The sequence below is a fragment of the Hibiscus syriacus genome, unplaced genomic scaffold (assembly GCF_006381635.1).
Source record: "Hibiscus syriacus cultivar Baekdansim isolate YM2019G1 unplaced genomic scaffold, ASM638163v2 tig00111330_pilon, whole genome shotgun sequence".
In the NCBI taxonomy this organism is placed as follows: domain Eukaryota; kingdom Viridiplantae; phylum Streptophyta; class Magnoliopsida; order Malvales; family Malvaceae; genus Hibiscus; species Hibiscus syriacus.
The window spans coordinates 12465375-12486590 of record NW_024063059.1 but is presented as its reverse complement, the minus strand read 5'-3'; the positions used below and the strand labels follow the sequence as shown (position 1 = coordinate 12486590).

Below are 21216 nucleotides of genomic sequence, written 5' to 3'. Positions count from 1 at the left end.
ATTTTAAAAAAATGAACACGCCTCGGGGTGGATCTAGGTGCGAAACTTCGAAATCCCACCCCTTTTTAGTCATCGGCGCAACCCACGTTTTGGGTTATTCGAACCAAATCTCAAGAAAAATAACGTGCACATGCGAGAAATGAACGAACCAATGTAAAAAAAGATGTTACCTTTTATTTCCTTTTTTGAATCGTTTACAACAACTTTGCCTTTGTATTTTCCGTGCTTTCCTCTGTGTTTTGTGTGTAAATCGTCTTACAATGGTGAGTTACAATGGCTATTTATAGTGCTTGTGGATCCTATCTTTAGGAATTTAAATAATAGTAGAACTCTATCCTATTTTTAGGAGTTTGAATCCTAGCAAAATTTTATCCTATTTTTAGGAGTTTGAATCCTAAAATTCTATCCTATTTTTAGGAGTTTGAATCCTAGTAGGACGAAAAATGTGTGTTGACACCCTCCCTCCCTTGATTATATTATTCAGAGATGAAAATCAATGTTCATACTTTGAAATATCTTTAAGCGAATGGCAAGCCACAAGTGAAAGTTAAAAACTTGGATAAAATGCTAAAAAATGGTAAACCAATAAGAATGAGCTATGATTTCTTTGTGCCAACAAAAACCTGTAAAATCCCATTGGAACCCCCTGCCAAAAGTGTGCACCGGTCTTCCTGGACTTGCCTCCAGCATACGCTATTGACGAACCCATGCTCAAACCCGGCTCCAGCCATTGTCTCGAAGCAACGTACCCAAATGGGTTCGCCCCACCTCTTATCGTAAACAAATACCTTGTTGTTTTCCGACCCACATCCAAGCAAGCCACCATGCCTCCAAACCGACAGCCCAACAAAGCTTCGACAATTCTTGTGTCCCTTGTATGTTCTGATTAAACGACAATCGCTTATGTTCCATAGCTTTAAACACCCATCGGTTCCTGCTGAAACCATTGTTTGGGTGTCGAGGAATCTAACGTATGTCACGGTTTTCGTATGCCCTCCTAACACGTGCAACGGCTCATCCATTTTCCGCACATCGTAGGCATACGCCTTCTTATCGGCGCATCCGACGGCTAACAGATAGTCGTTGGAGGGGCTGAATTCGACGCAACAGACGGAGCTACGTGCCGTTGACGGTTGCACCTTAGCCACACATTCACCGCTGCCACATCGTTGGTCCCACATTTGCATGGTGCCATCATCTGAGCCGGATGCCCCGATGAATGTGTCCCTATGCGAATAGTCCACGCTCCAAACTATTCTCCCGCCGTGCTCGTCACGTTCGAAGACCGGCAGCTTCCTCTCAAGATCGTATTCCGTGACCACCCCGTCATAGTCTCCCGATCCGAGAAGCCGCCCTCCGGACCCGGGTTTCCATCTAAGGCTACTGAGCTTAGCCGGTGTACATATGTAATAGCTACATGCATTGACATGGTCTAGTAAGGCTATATCATTTTGCTCACCGTTGCATACGATGATGTCATCTTGTGGCAACAAAGACTTCAAATCGTAAATCCTAATCTTTCTCGCGATCCCTCCTGTCGCTACAACGGTATTCGAAGGATCGAATTCGATGACGCCGAGAGAATCAGAAACCGCGGCATTGGCACCAGAGGAGACGACTGTAGCGAGAGAAAAATCCCACTCGCAACGAGCTGCTTCGGGTTTATGATCGCCTTGCTTCTCTCTATCTTTTCCGAAGCTTTCGTTATCATATTCCTTTCTTCCTTGGGTTGGGAATCCGGAGGAGAAGTTGTTCATTGCCCATTCAAGTGTAAAAGAGACGGTGGCGTTGGAGGGTTTTGGACCTTGAGATTGAGATAAATGTATGGCTCCCATGGACACTACCAAAGCTCAATAAAGTTTGGCTTGTGTGGCTAAAATACACATCATTAAGCTTCCTCACTTTCTATGCTCGTATTACTTTAATGCCTATACCATATGTGTACGCGGATAACCCATATATTCTACAGCTCTGTGGTCACGAAAATATATAGATGAATTCCAGCATTAGTGGATGTATGAAGGAAAATGGGTAAAGTACACAAATGGTCCCTAATTATAATACGTTGCTTTGTTGAGTCTCTAACTAATAAAAATTATAAAGTGACCCCTCAATTATATATGAGATTGCTTTGTTGAATCTCTTGTCTATTAAAAGTTATAAAATGGTCACTCGACTATTAAAAGTTACAAAACAGTCACCCGACTATTCATATGTTCCAAACTCGTCATTTTTCATTAAAAGATGATAGTCTTTTGAGTAGGACGTTAATTTGTTAACTGAGATATGATAAAATTTGATCCCATAACTATTTGAGGTGTATTCTATGGATCGAGCCTCCATTTACATTATGTCATCAAACCAATGCTTGAAATATTATGTCGTCGAGTTAGTGCTTAAAATTAATGACAGTGTTAATAAACATCATTAAAATATAATTTTATCATATCCAGTCAGTAGAAACGACTATCAAAATTTTCAAAAGAAACGAACGAGTTCAAAATATATTAGAAGCCGGATAACTATTTTGTAAATTTTAATAGTTGAAGGACTCAAAAAAATAATCTCTTATAATAAGGGATTATTTTATAATTTTTAATAGTGAGAGACTAGAGTCGAGGGATCATTTGTGTAGTTTACCCAAAGGAAATTTAGGAGAGAGGGTAATATTAAATACAGATGATTAGTAGAGTGGCTTAAGAGGGAAGGGGGAACGGTGGTTGGTTCGGAACCTCAAGTTTGAATGTGGGAATGGGCTGCTTCGTCTTTGCTGTACGTGGACTCATCTTGTCCTTTTGATTTGCCTTTATTCCCTCACCTCTGTTTGCCTTAAAAATATCACGCGCTCTTTCATTCTTTATTTTTACCACTCATTCATACATATTTTTTTTTTATAGTGAAATCGGATTACGACGGTTGTTTGCCGGAGAAAAAACAAAAAATAAATGGGTTAAAGACAATGATGAAAAATCGTCGAGAGAAAAAGGAAAATTATCTTAATCTTACATGGTAACTTATGTTATGTCCCTTAATATTAGTTTGAGACTTAAGTTAAGGATAACTATTTGCAAATTAATAGACTAACTAAATCTAACTATCAAATATTGGATTACATATCAAATGAATCTGTCGATAGACACATTAAGGTGTCGTAGTTGTCCGAAAGATATAGGACTTCAGAGGCTTTGAATAATTCCATAGGCCTCGTAAAACTTTGCAAACTTTGAGTAATGATCATTTAGATTGATGAAATTACTACTCTCAAATGATTACATTTTTGTATATGTTTTTACTCTTAAATTTTATAAAGTGGCCTTTAATTGGATCCATCCCAACTCTTATTCTTTTTTTTAAGATCATTTTAATTTTAGCTATTTCATTTTGAGGACAATAAGATCCTTATATGAATAGAAACTAATACATAACCTTTCATTTGAATCTAAATTAAATTTTATTTGAAACTTGTAATCTAAACTCTAGACCCCGATCATTAAACCTTAAACCTTAAACTCTAAACCCTAAATCATAGTTCATAAATTCTAAATCCTAAACCATAAATCTCAAAACTTAAACCTCCGATCTCAAACCCCTAAATTCTCCAATTAAATAATATCACGTGTCACTAGTAAAATGTGTTGCAATAATCTATTGATGCGTGGTATCTACTGATTGGAGCATTAATTTTTTGAATTAAATTAAAATTAAGACAAAATTGATAGAATATATAAATATTGGAGATCGAATATATAACTATACCACTTTTATAAACTGTCATGTTATTATCTTTGTTAAATGTTAATGGCTTAAATGATATGTAATCAAAGGAAAAAGAAATAAATTTTGACAATAATGGAACAAGCTCGGCATAAGTAGAAGCAGTTGGTTGTTATTCTGTTATCCCGCCATGGTTCCTATTTGGCTGAACCAAAATCATTCCATTTTCCTTTTAAGCAAACCATGTCCAGAACTCCAACCCCACAACCAAACACCGCCTCACGCGTCAACCATGACGAACTCCGAAAGGCCTTGGACCAGTTTGACGCCAACAAGAACGGCAAGATCTCCGTCACGGATGGGTGCTGGAACAACAAGAAGAATAGGATGAAACCTTATGAAAGGAAAACTATATTTCACAGTGAAGTTGAAGACACTCAATTTTATCATTTTGTTATATTATATAATTATATTGTATAATTATATATATATAATATTATTAATATTATTTCTTTACATTTGTGCAGGCCTGATACATCAGTAGCTTGCTACACGTGGCCCAACAAGACCCAAATCCCACGAGAGCAGCCCGTGACACCCAAAGTCTCCAGAACCCTAGCTCCATGCCTCGTTCCAAGCGGCGCCGCTTACCCGAGGACCCCTCAGTCCGTATGCCTCTCTCCATCAACGGTCATCCCGATTCTCCCGGCTCAAGGAAGCGACCAACGACCCACAAAATCAACAACCAACATGCATTAGAATTCTACTTTTAATAGGAGCCTAAAAATAAGTCAGTTTTTTCAGTATAAATAATACACATTTGTAACACTACGGATGGATTGGATCACAGAGAAATCACCACACACGCAAACTCATCATAGCCAACACAAAGAAATTTCAAACACTTGTAGAGATTTTCGAAAAAGAGAATAAAAATGTAGCGTTTTTTCTTTTTTCACCTTTGTTTGTTCGTGTTTCATCGTTGCATGTCGAGTGTTGCTTGCTATTTTGCCCGGAAAACCCCAAAGAAATGTTCGGCCGAAGACCCGGGGAGGGGTATTTCGAGTGGATCTATTCTAGATCTACCCTCCCGATGCTTCCTTTTCATAAAATCAATATGTTTTTTTAAACGAGGGTACAGAGACCTCTCGGAAAAATGCAAAATTTTGATTTTTGCCGCCGATGAACGGTGGTCGTCGCCGTTCAACAGCGGCGGCGAGGCGGCGACGGGTGTTTTCTGGGTTCATCAGGAACCCAGGTGGCGGCGTGTTCATCCAAGGATGATCTGAAGAGAGAAAACGAAGAGATGGGAGAGGGATTCGGCTGATGAGAAGACAATAAATGAATTTTTTTTTTAAAAAAAACTTAAGTTATATACTAAGATCCGCGTGTTTTTCTTAACGAAAGGAGAAACTACACGTTTGGTCCTCTCGTTTTTTTTAAGGCTCGATTTGATCCCTGATTTCAATTTTGAATCCAATTTTCTTTAAGATTCAGTCTCTGTTTCTGATTTTCTTTTAATTCGGTCACCCAAGTTTGCGTTATTTCATTATGATTCTCTATATACATATACGTATATATACATTGTTATAATATACCATATTTTTTCTTTTTCTTTATTTATTTATTTATTTATACTATAGTATATTATATATATATATATATATATATATATATATATATATATATTACTTATATATTTTTTTTTCTCGTTCTTTATATATTTCATTCTATTGTATATATTTTTCTTATGTATATATATACGTATATATACATTGTTATAATATCCTATATTTTTTCTTTTTCTTTATTTATTTATTTATACTATAGTATATTATATTTTATATATATATATATATATATATATATATATATATTACTTATATATTTTTTCGTTCTTTATATATTTCATTCTATTGCATATATTTTTCTTATGTAGATTTTTAATATGTGTTTGTACTTTTCTTTTTTTTTCTATTTATTGGTTTATATTCTTATTCTATTTTTCTCTCCTTATTTTCTTTTTTCTTTTGTATTTTCTTTATATTTATTCATACTTCTGTGTACCTTGTTTTTTTCTTTATTCTGTCTGTTTGCCTCATATTCTTCCTAGTATTTTTATCTTCCATGTCTTCATTCTTTTTTTATTATTATTGGTATATATATATATTAACTATTTTTATTTTCTATTTTCCTCATTTTATTTTACCACTTTTATTACCTAACTCGTTTCTTGACTTTTTAAGGGGATTTCTAAACCAATCTAAGGTAAGTGATTTGGATCGATATTTTTTACCTTTTAATCTAAAACTATAATTTTCTTAATTAAGACAATTGGAAATTACATAGTACCGAAAGGGCGGTTCAAGGGTGCTAATCCTTCCTTGACCGTAACCGACTCCCGAATCCGACACATTTCTGGTAAAACGCAGATCAGGTAAGATGGTGTCCGATCAACCTAAATTTTTTTTTTGATCGGTGGCGACTCTAATCCACATTTTTCTAAGTCGAAGCCCAATTCCGGGGCCCAACCGAAAGACGGTTGCGACAGCTTGGCGACTCCGCTGGGGAGACAAGTAAGTGAGTCAGGCTAAGGTAATTTCCAGTTGTCTTTTTAACGAAAAGGGTAAGTTTAAATTTTAAGGTAATATTCCGATCCTTATTACTTATTTTTGATTATATTTTTCGAGTAAATAGTTGGACTGACCGTTTTCTAATGATTTCAGCTTTCCAAACATTTTTCATCTAAGGCTCTAAACCCGAGCTCCGAACCCGTTTTAAGTGGGGGTGAAAGCGACGCCTTCGTGTGAATTTATTCACCGTAAGGGCCTAGCAAGTAGCCTTCGGGATTCATATACCTTATGCCTTCGTGTGAATTTATTCTCCGTATGGGCATAAGGGAATGTGTCCTCTTGAGTTTAACTTAGTCTACACAAGCCTGTGATGGGTTTCGGACTAAGGGTCTGGTCGGCCCAAGGGGGCGCCAGCAAGGAGAACTCGAGTACCGTTTTTAGAACCTAAACCGGGAGACTTTGAATAAATAGAGCCTACCCCAAAACCACATTCCAAAACCTAGGACATTTCTTTCCTAACCTTTTTTTTGTGTCCTTATGTTTTTTCCTTTACCATTTTTTTTATTTCTATTTTACTAACCTTTTTGCCTTTGTGTTTGTTTTTAGTATTTGCATCATAACAAGAGGCCATTGATCCCTAAAAAGGTGTTTATTAAAACTCAAATAATCTGAATCCATGGACAAAGGTGTTGTAATACAAGAGATTGAAAACGCTGAGGCACGACTATGGTCCGAGAAGGCTCAAAGTGAAAAGGGAGATAATCTTCAAGGAAACTATGTGTCAGAGTTGGTTCGCTACACCCTTATCAGCTTAAAACAGAACAATGTACAAGAGCTTCGAGATATCTGGGACAGTTAGAAGAATGATCGGAGACAGAAGTTCAGCTAACGGTACGGTGACATGGCACTATTGCTTCATGTTAAGACTGATGAGTCCTTAATTAGAGCCATGGTTCAATTCTGGAACCCGGGATATAGTTGCTTCACTTTTAACCAAGAGGACATGGTGCCCACCATCGAAGAATACACTACACTGCTGCATTGTGAAAGCATCAAGCTTGAGCGAGCCTACATTAAACACATCAAAAGCCAGCCCTTCAAGAATGCACTGGCCAAAGTTGCAGGAGTAGATGAGAAATGGGTAATCGATCGGACTCAGCGTAGAGGCAGTGGAGAAGGAATTGAATGGATCCACATAAAGCAACTAATGAAAAACCACCCTGATTAGTGGAAGACTATAGACCTTTTTGCACTGGGTCTGTACGGTTTGATCATCTTTCCGAAGGCTTTGTGGTGCATTGACGCTGCTGTGGTGGAACTATTTGAACAACTTTCTAAACGAGTTAACCCAGCACCAGCCATCTTGGCCGAGACCTTTCGATCTCTCAACCATTGCCGAAGAACTGGCGGAGGAAGATTCACCGGGTGCATTCAGCTCCTTCAGGTCTGGATTCACAGCCACTTCTGGAAGACTGACGGGGTTGCCTACCGCCGTTTCAGCACCACCTATTCACCTCTAGGTGAATTTATCACCTTAAAATGGCATGAAGGCGCCTCGAAGGAAAAATGGATGAAGGTCTTTACGCATCTTCAGGACCGGGATATTGTCTGGAGAGCCCCCTGGCTATTTCTCAGTGACGTTCTTTTCCGATGTGGTGACTCTGACATTGTGACCTTACTTGGGCTTTGGGGAGCAGTCGGGTATGCTCCGTTATTAGCACTCAGACAGTATGGAGCACGTCAGTTTGTCCCGGCAACATGCGGGTTGGCTAGGTCAGAGTTTGAGTATCACGGCGACAGCTATAAGAAGATGATCAAAGAAGCAGCCGATTCGTGGAGGAAAGTATTCCGGATGGATGTTGTAGCTGCCAGAAGCATGCTCACTCCGGATTATGTGGAGTGGCGAAGATTGAGAAAGAATGACAACATCCTTGTTCCAGACTGTGATGACACCCAAACCATGGAAGAACATCTCAGGTATATCCCTTCTGAACTCGAGATAGCCAAGACCGAGTTTGAAGCCGTGAATAGTGAGCTGAAGAAAAGGATAAAGGAACTTGAAGCCGAGCGCTATCAGTGGAAGCTAGATGCTGACTCTCAGAAAGATCGGGCAAATAAACTGAAAAGAGAACAGAAAAGAGTCTGTTTTGAGTTCGAAGACTTGAGAAAGGGGTATCAAGATAAGGTCAAGGATAATGCCAAATTGAAGGTAACCTCTGAGTACTGGAAAGACGAAGCTCATAGCCTGAAAAGGAAGTTTGAGGGGCCTGATGAGAAAGCTTGGAAGGAACAGATGAAGACTGCCCAAAGACGCTTGGCAGATAGTCAATATCAGAACCAGCGCTTGAGAGTTCGGGTAGCTGACTTAGAAAAACAACATGAGAAAGATGGAAAGACAATAGCTGAGTTAGAAGCTATTGTAGATGGGTTCAAGAGGCAAGCAAACGAGCTTCAGATGGTGCCCTTCGACGGAGGATTACAATGGCGTTTCCGTTGGGAACAAGCACAGCGAAGGGTGAGGGCCCGAGATGCAACCATCCGAGATTTCCTGGATCAAGTGCAAAAAGCAGCCTGTCATCTTCACGGCCTAGCAAGGGAAGCTGGTGTGGTTCGACAAGGCATTCAACCAGTGTCAGATGAAGGCAGAAGACTTGTCAACCTACTGGAAGCTGTTCGGGGTCTAGAGGATTTAGTCCGAATGTACCTTTAATTTGTTTTTATGTCTCTTAAAAGATAAGACATTTTTGTCTGAACAAGGGTTATTTATAATAATGAACACTTTTCTGGATCAATGCCTCCAATTGCATACATCATGCATTGTATTTCTTGCATTTTATATTTCATGTCTGTTTATTTTATATTTTTTCCATGTTTTTACATTCGTATTAACTAACAGAACATGTCTCAGACACCGAGCTTACCACCACAAGCATCAGATACACATCACCCGCACAATACTCGAGCAAAAAAGAGACAAATGGAAGCCAGAATGGAGAAGATCGAAGAGAACATGGCAAGACTTCAAAAGGAACTAGAAGATAAGATGGCTCAGAACAGTGAAAGTACTCTTGAGTCCATCAAGAAAAATTAGGAGTCCTTGGTCGACCAAATCGTAGCCAAGTTGTCGGGTCTACAACAAGCTAGTGTATCAGGGGGCATTTCTTCTGAGGGGGTGGCCATACCACCAACCCCGCAAGTGGTTATCTCACCCGGAATATTACCCGGGGACGCATCTGCTACTAAAGGGAAAGCAGCACTACCCGGGGACTCATTCGTTACCAAAGCGAAAGTTGCACCTGCTGTGAAGATACAAACTTCTACGATCATCCCTGATGATCATCCGAATGATTATCATGTCCCAGACTTTGATGAGGAAGATAAAGCCAAAAAGATGGAAGAAAAGATAAAAATATTAGAAGATCAAATAAAGATGGTCCAGGGAGATCATGATTATTATGGAGTGGACGCAATGGAGCTGAGCCTAGTTCCAGACTTGGTGCTTCCACCAAAGTTTAAAGTTCCTGAGTTTGAGAAGTTCGACGGGAACAGCTGCCCTTCAGCCCATATCACTATGTTCTGTCGAAAGATGACAGGATATGGCGGGAATGACCAACTCCTGATCCATTGCTTTCAGGAGAGCCTGTCCGTTTCAACTATTCGGTGGTACAACCAGCTTAGCCGAACTCATATCAAGACGTGGAAAGACTTAGCCAAGTCTTTCTTGGAGCAGTATAAGCATATCAACGATATGAGACCAGATCGGGTTATGTTACAAAGCCTGGAGAAGAAACACAATGAGAGTTTTCGACAGTACGCACAGAGATAGAGGGATTTATCTGTGCAAGTTCATCCACCATTGGATGAAAAGGAAACAAGAAAGCTGTTTGTACAGACCTTGAAGGCACATTACTTCGGGCACTTGGTAGCAATCACGTCGGGAAGTTTCTCAGATTTAGTCATGGCCGGTGAAATGATCGAATTGGCCATTAAACAAGGAAAGATTGAGGGAGGAGACTCCAGTAAAAAACCTCCCATGAAAAACAAAGAGCGAGAGATCAACAATGTAAACACCTACAACGTCAGCAAGGGGATTACGATCTCAAGCTCAAGTTCCACAGCAGCTGTACCATCCGGTACTTCTAGACAGAACCAGAGAGAACCAAGAAGGGAAAGGGAAAGGGAGCAGTTCGAACCCATTCCCATGACATATAAAGAATTATACCAACAACTCTTCGACACTCATGCAGTGTCGCTTTATCCTATGAATCCAATAAATCCCCCTTACCCGAAATGGTATGACGAGAGCGCTCACTGCGAATACCATGGCGGTGTGCAGGGGCATTCGATTGAAAGCTGTCTCGCATTCAAAAGACTTGTACAACGAATGCGGAACAAGAATTGGATTACTTTCAACTCCGGAGCACCAAACGTCGCCCAGAATCCCTTGCCCAATCATCAGGAGACAGGAATCAATGCCATTACTACTGAAGGGGGAAGGAGAATTAAATCAAGTGTTTCAGAAATTAAATCTCCTTTGGCTTGGGTATGGAGCCAAATGGTAAAGGCAGGATTTCTTGCACCATATCCAGATACGACAGAAAATGAAGATGATAACCATTGTTGTTACCACAACAAAGAAGGGCATAAAGTGCAAGATTGCCCAGAGTTCAGATTGTTAGTCCAGCTCATGATGGATCGGAAGGAGCTGGAGTTTTACGAAGAAATTCAAGAGTCCTTGGAAGCAGATGTTTGTGCCACTGGAGAATAATCAGACAGAAGATTTGGTAGGGGTAGTCCTTTGATAATTACCCCTAAGGCAAGCATGACAGTAACAACACCAGCCAAGGTGGTAATCTCAGCACCTCGGCCTTTTCAATATAAGGACAATCGGCAAGTGCCATGGAAGTACGAATGTCAGGTGAGTACTTTCGGAGGAGGTAATAGTAAAGGGGGGCAAAGACCACTTGAGCCGTTCAAAGAAGATGTGCTTGTTGTCAATGAACCTATAAAGGAGGAAGAAGCTAAAGAGTTCCTCAAGGTCTTGAAGCACAGCGAGTACAACATTGTAGAACATCTCCACAACTTACCTACACGTACTTCAATGCTAGCACTATTTTTAAGCTCGGAAGCACACCGAGAAGAGCTGTTGAATGTCCTTAATCAAACGTTCGTGCCACAAGACATACCAGTCAGCAAGATGGATCGACTGGTGAATAATATTCAAGCTGATAATCTCATCTCATTTTTAGATGATGAGATTCCATCCGGAGGAAGAGGTTGAACAAAGGCGTTACATATTACTACCTACTGTAAGGGGCACGTTTTACCAAGTGTCTTAATCGATAATGGTTCGGCCCTGAACGTGATACCTTCAATTACATTGAAGAGGCTACCAATAGATACCTCTCATATGAAAGCTTGTCAGAATGTGGTCCGAGCATTCGATGGGACCAAAAGAGAGGTAATCGGAAAGATCGAGGTACCATTGACCATCGGACCAGCCACCTATGATGTTGAGTTCCTTGTGATGGATATCATGCCGTCCTATAGCTGTCTTTTGGGAAGGCCATGGATTCATCAAGCAGGTGCAGTACCCTCCACGTTGCACCAAAAAGTTAAATTTGTTATTGACGGGGCCTTAGTAATTATCAACGCTGAGGAAGATATTGTGGCAAGCGTGACCACGGAGGCTCCATTTATCGAAGTAGACGAAGAAGCGGTAGAATGTTTGTTCCGCTCCTTGGAGTTTGTGAATGCCACATTCGTGGCGGAAGGAAAGAGAATCCCAAGACCTCGACTCTCCAAGTGCACAAGGATGGAGATCAAGCAAACCCTGGGCCGAGGCGCCAGAACCGGGAGAGGTTTTGGGAAATATTTGCAAGGAATGATCAATCCTGTCCTTCCTATCTCAAAATTAGACCAATTTGGGCTCGGTTTTCAGCCCAGTTATCATGAAAAGAGAAAGGAGATCCAAAAGAACCGAGAGAGATGATTGGCCAGATTGACTGGAAACGAACTCCAATGGAAGCCTATGACATTCCCACCGCTTTTCAGAACATTCAAGTCGGGTGGTTATGTGTTTGAGACCACCATATCCGAGTTAGAAACGGCTCTGGAAGATCTGAACATCAATGTCGTGACCACAGAAGATGTTGACAATGGAGATAGATCCGGGATATGTCCTCTGCCACATGGGTTCGTGCCTAGCAGTTGGTCGGTGGAAGAACTACCTGTGGTTTACAAGAATCTTTCAGAGTAATATTCGAACTATCCCTATTTGCCTATACCCGGGGCAATAGGTGATCTTTTGTAAGGGTGAATAAACATTTTGTTTAAGTTTAATAAAAGATGCATTTTTCTTTTCCATGGCAAACAAATTTTTCTTTTTGAAGTCATTATCTATCTCCTTCATTCCAGTACTTCATTTCTAGTTATTCTCAAAGTTAGTTCTTGACCGTTCCGTGTGGGATATTATCCTCTCACACATGCACATCTTCCTCCTTCCAGGTTCCCAGATAACGATAATGTGGGCATTGATGATCCTGATCCGGAGGTGGATTTTGAATCAACCATTTGTCTTGGGGAATTTGATGAATGCGATAATGAAGAGGAGTACAAATTGCCTACCGAATTGTTGAGAATGATAGAAAGAGAAGAAAAGCAAATACTGCCACATGAGGAGGCGATCGAAATCTTAAATTTGGGCACTGAGGAAGATCGAAAGGAGGTTAAAATCGGCACAAATCTTTCGACTGAAGCAAGAAAAAACCTGATAGTCTTACTTCAGGAGTACGGAGATGTGTTCGCTTGGTCGTATCAAGACATACCGGGACTAGACACAGATATGGTAGTTCACAAACTGCCAATCAAACCAGAATTCAAACATGTGCAGCAAAAACTGAGAAGAATGCGACCAGAAATGCTCCTTAAGATCAAGGAAGAAGTCAAGAAGCAATTTGATGCCGGTTTTCTCCAAGTAGCCAAATACCCGGAGTGGGTGGCCAACATAGTGCATGTGCCGAAGAAGGACGGGAAAGTACGCATGTGTGTCGATTACCGGGACCTTAATAGGGCAAGTCCCAAGGACAACTTTCCTCTGCCACACATAGACACTTTGGTGGACAATACGGCCGGGAACACCTACTTTTCATTCATAGATGGATTTTCGGGGTACAATTAGATCAAGATGCATCCCGAAGACATGGAAAAGACCACTTTCGTCACAATGTGGGGAACATTTTGTTACAAAGTGATGCCTTTCGGATTAAAGAATGCTGGGGCAACATATCAGAGAGCTATGGTGACCCTGTTCCACGACATGATGCATAAAGAGATCAAGGTTTATGTCGACGACATGATTATCAAGGCACAGACAGAGAATGAACATGTCGAGAATCTGAGAAAGCTCTTCCAGAGATTGAGGAAATTCCGGTTACGACTGAACCCTAGCAAGTGTACCTTCAGGGTGACATCCGGGAAACTATTAGGCTTTATAGTCAGCAGAAAAGGCATTGAGGTTGATCCTGATAAGGTTAAGGCTATCCAGTGTCTACCTCCTCCACGAACACAAAAGGAGGTCCGAGGTTTTTTAGGAAGATTGAATTACATAGTCCGGTTTATATCTCAGTTAACCGACAAGTGTGATCCAATCTTTCGCCTTCTCCGAAAAAACAGCCCTGGAACATGGGATGAAAACTGTCAGATTGCATTTGAGAAGGTAAAAGAGTACATGTCCCACGCTCCTATCCTTATGTCCCCTATCCCAGGAAAACCTCTATTCTTGTATCTCTCCATATTCGAGAGCTCCATGGGGTGTGTCCTAGGTCAACATGACGAGTCCGGGAAGAAGGAAAGAGCCATCTACTACTTAAGCAAGAAGTTCACCGATTACGAGGTCCGATATCCTCCTATGGAGAAGGTTTGTTGTGCTCTGGTCTGGGCTACAAAAAGACTCCGACAATACATGTTGTATCACACCACTTGGCTGATTTCCAAGTTAGACCCATTAAAATACATGATGGGTGTACCTGCTCTATCCGGAAGGTTAGCCCGATGGCAGATGCTTTTGTCTGAATTCGACATCGAGTACGTGAGCCAAAAAGCGGTAAAAGGCAGTGCCATATCCGATTTTTTGGCAAGCAGAACTGATGAGAGCTATGAGCCGCTGGACTTTGATTTCCCAGATGAAAACTTGATGGCCATATCTTTAGAAGAAGCAGATACTTCAACAGACATCTCCTGGAGAATGCATTTCGATGGAGCATCAAATGCATTAGGACATGGCATCGGGGCAATCCTGATATCTCCGGAAGGGAGTTATTACCCATTTACCAACAGACTAAACTTTGATTGCACCAATAACATGGCTGAATATGAAGCATGCGTCTTAGGAATTCGGGCTTCATTGGGGCAAAATATAAAGACTTTGCGGGTGTATGGTGACTCAGCTTTAGTAATCTATCAGCTCCGAGGAGAATGGGAAACTAAGGATATAAAACTGTTAGAATACCGGAGACTAGTGCTGGATCTACTCGAAGAGTTCGACGAAGTCACCTTCCACTACGTGCCTAGAGAAGAAAATCAGATGGCTGACGCTTTAGCTACATTGGCAGCCGCATTCAGGGCTAGTGGAGAGTCTGAAATGATGCCAATTAACATGCAGTCGTATGAGTACCCAACTCATTGTTACCAAATTGAAGAAGTGAAAGACACTAAGCCTTGGTACTACGACATTCTGCAGTATATCAAGCATCGGAGTTATCCAGAAAAAGCCACCGAAACCGATAAGAGAACCCTTAGAAGGTTGGCAGCTGGATATGTCCTTGACGGAGAGGTTTTATACAAGAAAAGCCATAACCAAGTTCTGTTAAGGTGCGTCGATGCTGAAGAGGCAAAAATGATAATGGAAGAAGTACATGATGGAGTTTGTGGAGCACATGCAAATGGGCATATGATGTCAAGACAAATAATGAGATGCGGATATTTTTGGTCCTCGCTGGAAAGCGATTGCATCAACTATGCTAGGAGATGTCATAAATGTCAGATTTATGGAGACAAGATAAATGTTCTACCCCATCCGCTTCATGTAATGACGTCACCATGGCCTTTCTCTGTGTGGGGCATGGACGTTATCGGGCAAATCCATCCGAAGGCTTCGAATGGTCACTGTTTCATTCTCGTAGCAATTGACTATTTCACGAAATGGGTAGAGGCTGCGTCATATGCCAGTGTCACTCAATCCACTATTTGCAAGTTTCTGAAGAAAGAAATTATATGTCGGTATGGTCTACCTGAAAGGATTATCACCGATAACGCAACAAACTTGAACAACAAGATGATGAGTGCTGCTTGCGAACAGTTCAACATAAAACATCACAATTCCACTGCTTACAGACCAAAGATGAACGGAGCAGTAGAAGCATCAAACAAAAACATTAAGAAGATAGTGGAGAAAACGACTGAAACTTACAAAGACTGGCATGAGAAGTTGCCTTTTGCTTTGTTCGCTTATCGAACCTCGGTACGAACTTCGACTGGGGCAACTCCATTTTCATTAGCCTATGGAATGGAAGCAGTGCTACCCATTGAAGTCGAGATTTCGTCTCTCAGGGTCTTGTCAGAAGTTAAACTGGATGATGAAGAGTGGGCACAATCCAGATATGATCAGCTTAATCTGATAGATGAAAAAAGACTGAAAGCCATTCATCATGGTCAAATCTATCAGAAACGAATTATCCGAGCACATGACAAAAAGGTGCGCCCAAGAGTATTCCGCGAGGGAGATCTGGTGCTAAAAAGAATTTGGCCAGTCCAGAAAGATGTCCGAGGAAAATGGACGCCAAATTGGGAAGGACCTTATGTCGTGAAAAAGGCTTTCTCCGGAGGAGCCCTCATCCTGGCTGAAATGGACGGACCTGAACTGCCACATCCCATTAACTCGGACGCAGTCAAGAAATACTTCGCTTAGGATGAAAATCCAAGAGGGCGTCCTAAGTTGAAAAAAGAAGAAGAAGAAGAAGAAAAGAATGTTTAGGGTGAAACCCGAAAGGGCACCCTAAATTGAGAAAAGAAAAAGAGCAAAAAAGAACAAAAGAAGAGAAAATAAGGTGGGTTCAAGATGAAAACCCGCAAAGGGCGTCTTGCAACCAAGGATGAGTCCAAGTTGAAAACCCGGAAAGGGCGATTTGGATATTAACGGTAGAAACATCCCGGCACATGAATCTTCTACGAACTCAACAAATCGGAGAAATGTTGCACCCTCCCAAACGTTGTCACATTTTCAAAGATCCTTTGGCAAAGGCTGCATTCAAGGTCACTAAACGGCTTTTCAGCTCAGAAGTGCCCACGTTATCGAGATCTAAGACATTCATTGACACATCATCGTGTATTCGTTTTTTAGAATGTTTGCCATGTATTATTTGTTCTTCTCCTCCCTTATGAATAAAGACAATATTTCCTCTAATTCCTTCTGAGCATCTTGAATTAGATTTAAACCTAATGATTTATTTATTTTTTGTGAAAGATAATCGCATATTACTGTACAAAGATTCATTGAAAAGTACAGGTACCCAGAAGCCGATCAAGGCTCATGCACATGCTTGAGATGGTTGAGAAGCATCCCAAAAAAAAATCAAACATTTGAAGAATTCAAGATCAGAGATCGGAACTTCAAGGTGTCAAAATCAAGAGTCAACGACGACAGGCCACCGGAGATCGAGATTTCTCTCCAGAGCCCAGAATAACATATGTTGCATATACATTTTAGGCATACCTAAAAGCATGACATCCATAACATCGCGTATATGCATATCTTTGCAGGTTTTACCCAGAGTCAATTTCAACTTCACAATGAAGGATATTGGACTCCAGACAACGCAAGTTCAACTTCACGACGAAGGGACCGCTGATTGTCAATAAACAATTTCAGGGCCAATTTCAACTTCACAACGAAGGAAATTGGACTCCAGACAACACAAGTTCAACTTCACGACGAAGGGACCGCTGGTTGTCAATAAACAATTTCAAGGCCAATTTCAACTTCACAACGAAGGATATTGGACTCCAGACAACGCAAGTTCAACTTCACGACGAAGGGACCGCTGGTTATCAACAAACATTTCTCAAATTCAGAGCCAATTTCAACTTCACAACGAAGGATATTGGACTCCAGACAACGCAAGTTCAACTTCACGACGAAGGGACCGCTGGTTGTCAACAAACATTTCTCAAATTCAGAGCCAATCTCAACTTCACAACGAAGGATATTGGACTCCAGACAACGCAAGTTCAACTTCACGACGAAGGGACCGCTGGTTGTCAACAAACATTTCTCAAATTTAGAGCCAATCTCAACTTCACAACGAAGGATATCAGACTCCAGACAATGCAAGTTCAACTTTACGACGAAGGGACCGCTGGTTGTCAACAAACATTTCTCAAATTTAGAGCCAATTTCAACTTCACAACGAAAGATATTGGACTCGGGACAATACTTGGATTTCAACTTCACGACGAAGGATATCCAGTTCTCAGGCTCAGCTTCACAACGAAAGGGGCCATATACATATACAACTTCACAACAAAGGGTATCATACCCCAACAGATTGACTCAACTTCACGACGAAGGGGTCATCTGTAGCAGCACAACACCAAAGTCTTCAGGTCAAGTTCCACCTTCACGACGAAGTATCTGGAGCTAGAAGACGATTCAGAGGCCACTTGTCAAAAGCTTTGAGATCGTTTTCAACTTCACAACGAAGGATTTCGTGCTCAGAATTTCCCATTTCAACTCAATCTCAAGACGATGGAGTCATTTCGAGATTCAATCCAAATCAACAAATCAGTCTTGATATCGGATTTCAACTCCACGATAGAAGATATTCGATATGGCTGAAATTCGTGTCTTTTAATCTTTGCTCCATTCTCGTTACACGACAATGAGCAAAGAGGGGCAGCTGAAGACACTCAATTTTATCATTTTGTTATATTATATAATTATATTGTATAATTATATATATAATATTATTAATATTATTTCTTTACATTTGTGCAGGCCTGATACATCAGTAGCTTGCTACACGTGGCCCAACAAGACCCAAATCCCACGAGAGCAGCCCGTGACACCCAAAGTCTCCAGAACCCTAGCTCCATGCCTCGTTCCAAGCGGCGCCGCTTACCCGAGGACCCTCAGTCCGTATGCCTCTCTCCATCAACGGTCATCCCGATTCTCCCGGCTCAAGGAAGCGACCAACGACCCACAAAATCAACAACCAACATGCATTAGAATTCTACTTTTAACAGGAGCCTAAAAATAAGTCAGTTTTTTCAGTATAAATAATACACATTTGTAACACTACGGATGGATTGGATCACAGAGAAATCACCACACACGCAAACTCATCATAGCCAACACAAAGAAATTTCAAACACTTGTAGAGATTTTCGAAAAAGAGAATAAAAAGGTAGCGTTTTTTCTTTTTTCACCTTTGTTTGTTCGTGTTTCATCGTTGCATGTCGAGTGTTGCTTGCTATTTTGCCCGGAAAACCCCAAAGAAATGTTCGGCCGATGACCCGGGGAGGGGTATTTCGAGTGGATCTATTCTAGATCTACCCTCCCGATGCTTCCTTTTCATAAAATCAATATGTTTTTTTAAACGAGGGTACAAAGACCTCTCGGAAAAATGCAAAATTTTGATTTTTGCCGCCGATGAACGGTGGTCGTCGCCGTTCAACGGCGGCGGCGAGGCGGCGACGGGTGTTTTCTGGGTTCATCAGGAACCCAGGTGGCGGCGTGTTCATCCAAGGATGAACTGAAGAGAGAAAACGAAGAGATGGGAGAGGGATTCGGCTGATGAGAAGAGAATAAATGAATTTTTTTTTTTAAACTTAAGTTATATACTAAGATTCGCGTGTTTTTCTTAACGAAAGGAGAAACTACACGTTTGGTCCTCTCATTTTTTTAAGGCTCGATTTGATCCCTGATTTCAATTTTGAATCCAATTTTCTTTAAGATTCAGTCTCTGTTTCTGATTTTCTTTTAATTCGGTCACCCAAGTTTGCGTTATTTCATTATGATTCTCTATATACATATACGTATATATACATTGTTATAATATAATATATTTTTTCTTTTTCTTTATTTATTTATTTATACTATAGTATATTATATTTTATATATATATATATATTACTTATATTTTTTTTCTTGTTCTTTATATATTTCATTCTATTGTATATATTTTTCTTATGTATATATATACGTATATATACATTGTTATAATATCCTATATTTTTTCTTTTTCTTTATTTATTTATTTATACTATAGTATATATATATATATATATATATATATATATATATATATATATTACTTATATATTTTTTTCGTTCTTTATATATTTCATTCTATTGCATATATTTTTCTTATGTAGATTTTTAATATGTGTTTGTACTTTTCTTTTTTTTCTATTTATTGGTTTATATTCTTATTCTATTTTTCTCTCCTTATTTTCTTTTTCCTTTTGTATTTTCTTTATATTTATTCATACTTCTGTTTGTACCTTGTTTTTTTCTTTATTCTGTCTGTTTGCCTCATATTCTTCCTAGTAATTTTATCTTCCATGTCTTCATTTTTTTTTTGATTATTGGTATATATATATATTAACTATTTTTATTTTCTATTTTTCCTCATTTTATTTTACCACTTTTATTACCTAACTCGTTTCTTGACTTTTTAAGGGATTTCTAAACCAATCTAAGGTAAGTGATTTGGATCGATATTTTTTACCTTTTAATCTAAAACTATAATTTTCTTAATTAAGACAATTGGAAATTACATAGTACCGAAAGGGCGGTTCAAGGGTGCTAATCCTTCCTTGACCGTAACCGACTCCCGAATCCGACACATTTCTGGTAAAACGCAGATCAGGTAAGATGGTGTCCGATCAGCCTAAATTTTTTTTTTTTTTTGATCGGTGGCGACTCCAATCCACATTTTTCTAAGTCGAAGCCCAATTCCGGGACCCAACCGAAAGACGATTGCGACAGAAGTGTACATGGATATATATACAGAATGCATGGACATACAAATAGCCCCAACTGCCTAACAACACAGTAACCACCTCAGCTGACTAACAAATTCTTAATAGATCTCTTCTGCCACGTATGCATGGCAAAGTCATGGCATTTTTAACCTCCAATATTCCCCTGCTTTTTCGAATCTCCTGTTCTTCGTTAGACTGGTATCACACAAACCTTGGACCGAAACACCTCAGAAGCTGCCTTTGGCAAGAGCCTTGGTAAGCCCGTCAGCAACTTGATGTGCAGCTGGCACATAATTCACTTACAGTTGATCAGCAGCTACTTTCTCACGAACAAAATGCACATCCAGATCAACGTGTTTGGACAGGGAGTGGTAAACCGGATTGGAGGTTGGATGCCATTAATGGGCTCCAGCAGCTACTCGGAGGATGAACTGAAACATGTCTTGGAAGACATCAACCCCGAAAAAGACGGCATCATTGATCTGTCCGAGTTCTCCACTCTGTGCCGCTCGTCTTCCGATAGAGTCGCCGTCTCCTTCGATCTGTCTGAACGGGACAAGAACGGCCTGATCTCGGTGAACAAGTTGCATCTTGTTTTGAATCAGCTGTGAATGAAGTGTAGGGTCGATGATTGTGCAAGAATGATGGAGCCCGTTGATTCCGACGGTGATGGGAATGTAGATTTCGGAAGATGGACGATGAGTAATGACGACGAATCTAAGCCGTCGGATTCTTGACGATGAAAGATTGATTCAGACAACAGGGGTCAAAGGCTTTCTATTTTTCATCATTTGCCTTTTCTCTTTTTGGTATTGCTATTTTCCACTAGCAAACCCACTCAATTTGTTTTTAAACATGCTTAACTAATTTCTTCATATTCAAGTAA

The 21216-nt window shown here is 40.2% G+C and overlaps 1 protein-coding gene and 1 pseudogene across 1 annotated transcript; one reads left to right on the top strand and one right to left on the bottom strand.

Moving 5' to 3' along the window:
• Nucleotides 1–463: 463 nt before the first annotated feature.
• On the bottom strand, nt 464–1943 carry LOC120158540 (WD repeat-containing protein RUP2-like). Its single transcript, XM_039169360.1, has one exon. It carries the CDS (start codon nt 1833–1835, stop codon nt 597–599), a length of 1239 nt encoding a protein of 412 aa, XP_039025291.1. The 5' UTR covers nt 1836–1943; the 3' UTR covers nt 464–596.
• Nucleotides 1944–3934: 1991 nt separating this feature from the next.
• Nucleotides 3935–21082, top strand: LOC120158681 (annotated as a pseudogene).
• The last annotated feature ends 134 nt before the right edge of the window (nt 21083–21216 follow it).

Coding starts and splice junctions, on each gene's coding strand:
- LOC120158540 (XM_039169360.1), bottom strand. CDS start 1,835: ATGGGAGCCATACATTTATCTCAATCTCAAGGTCCAAAACCCTCCAAC.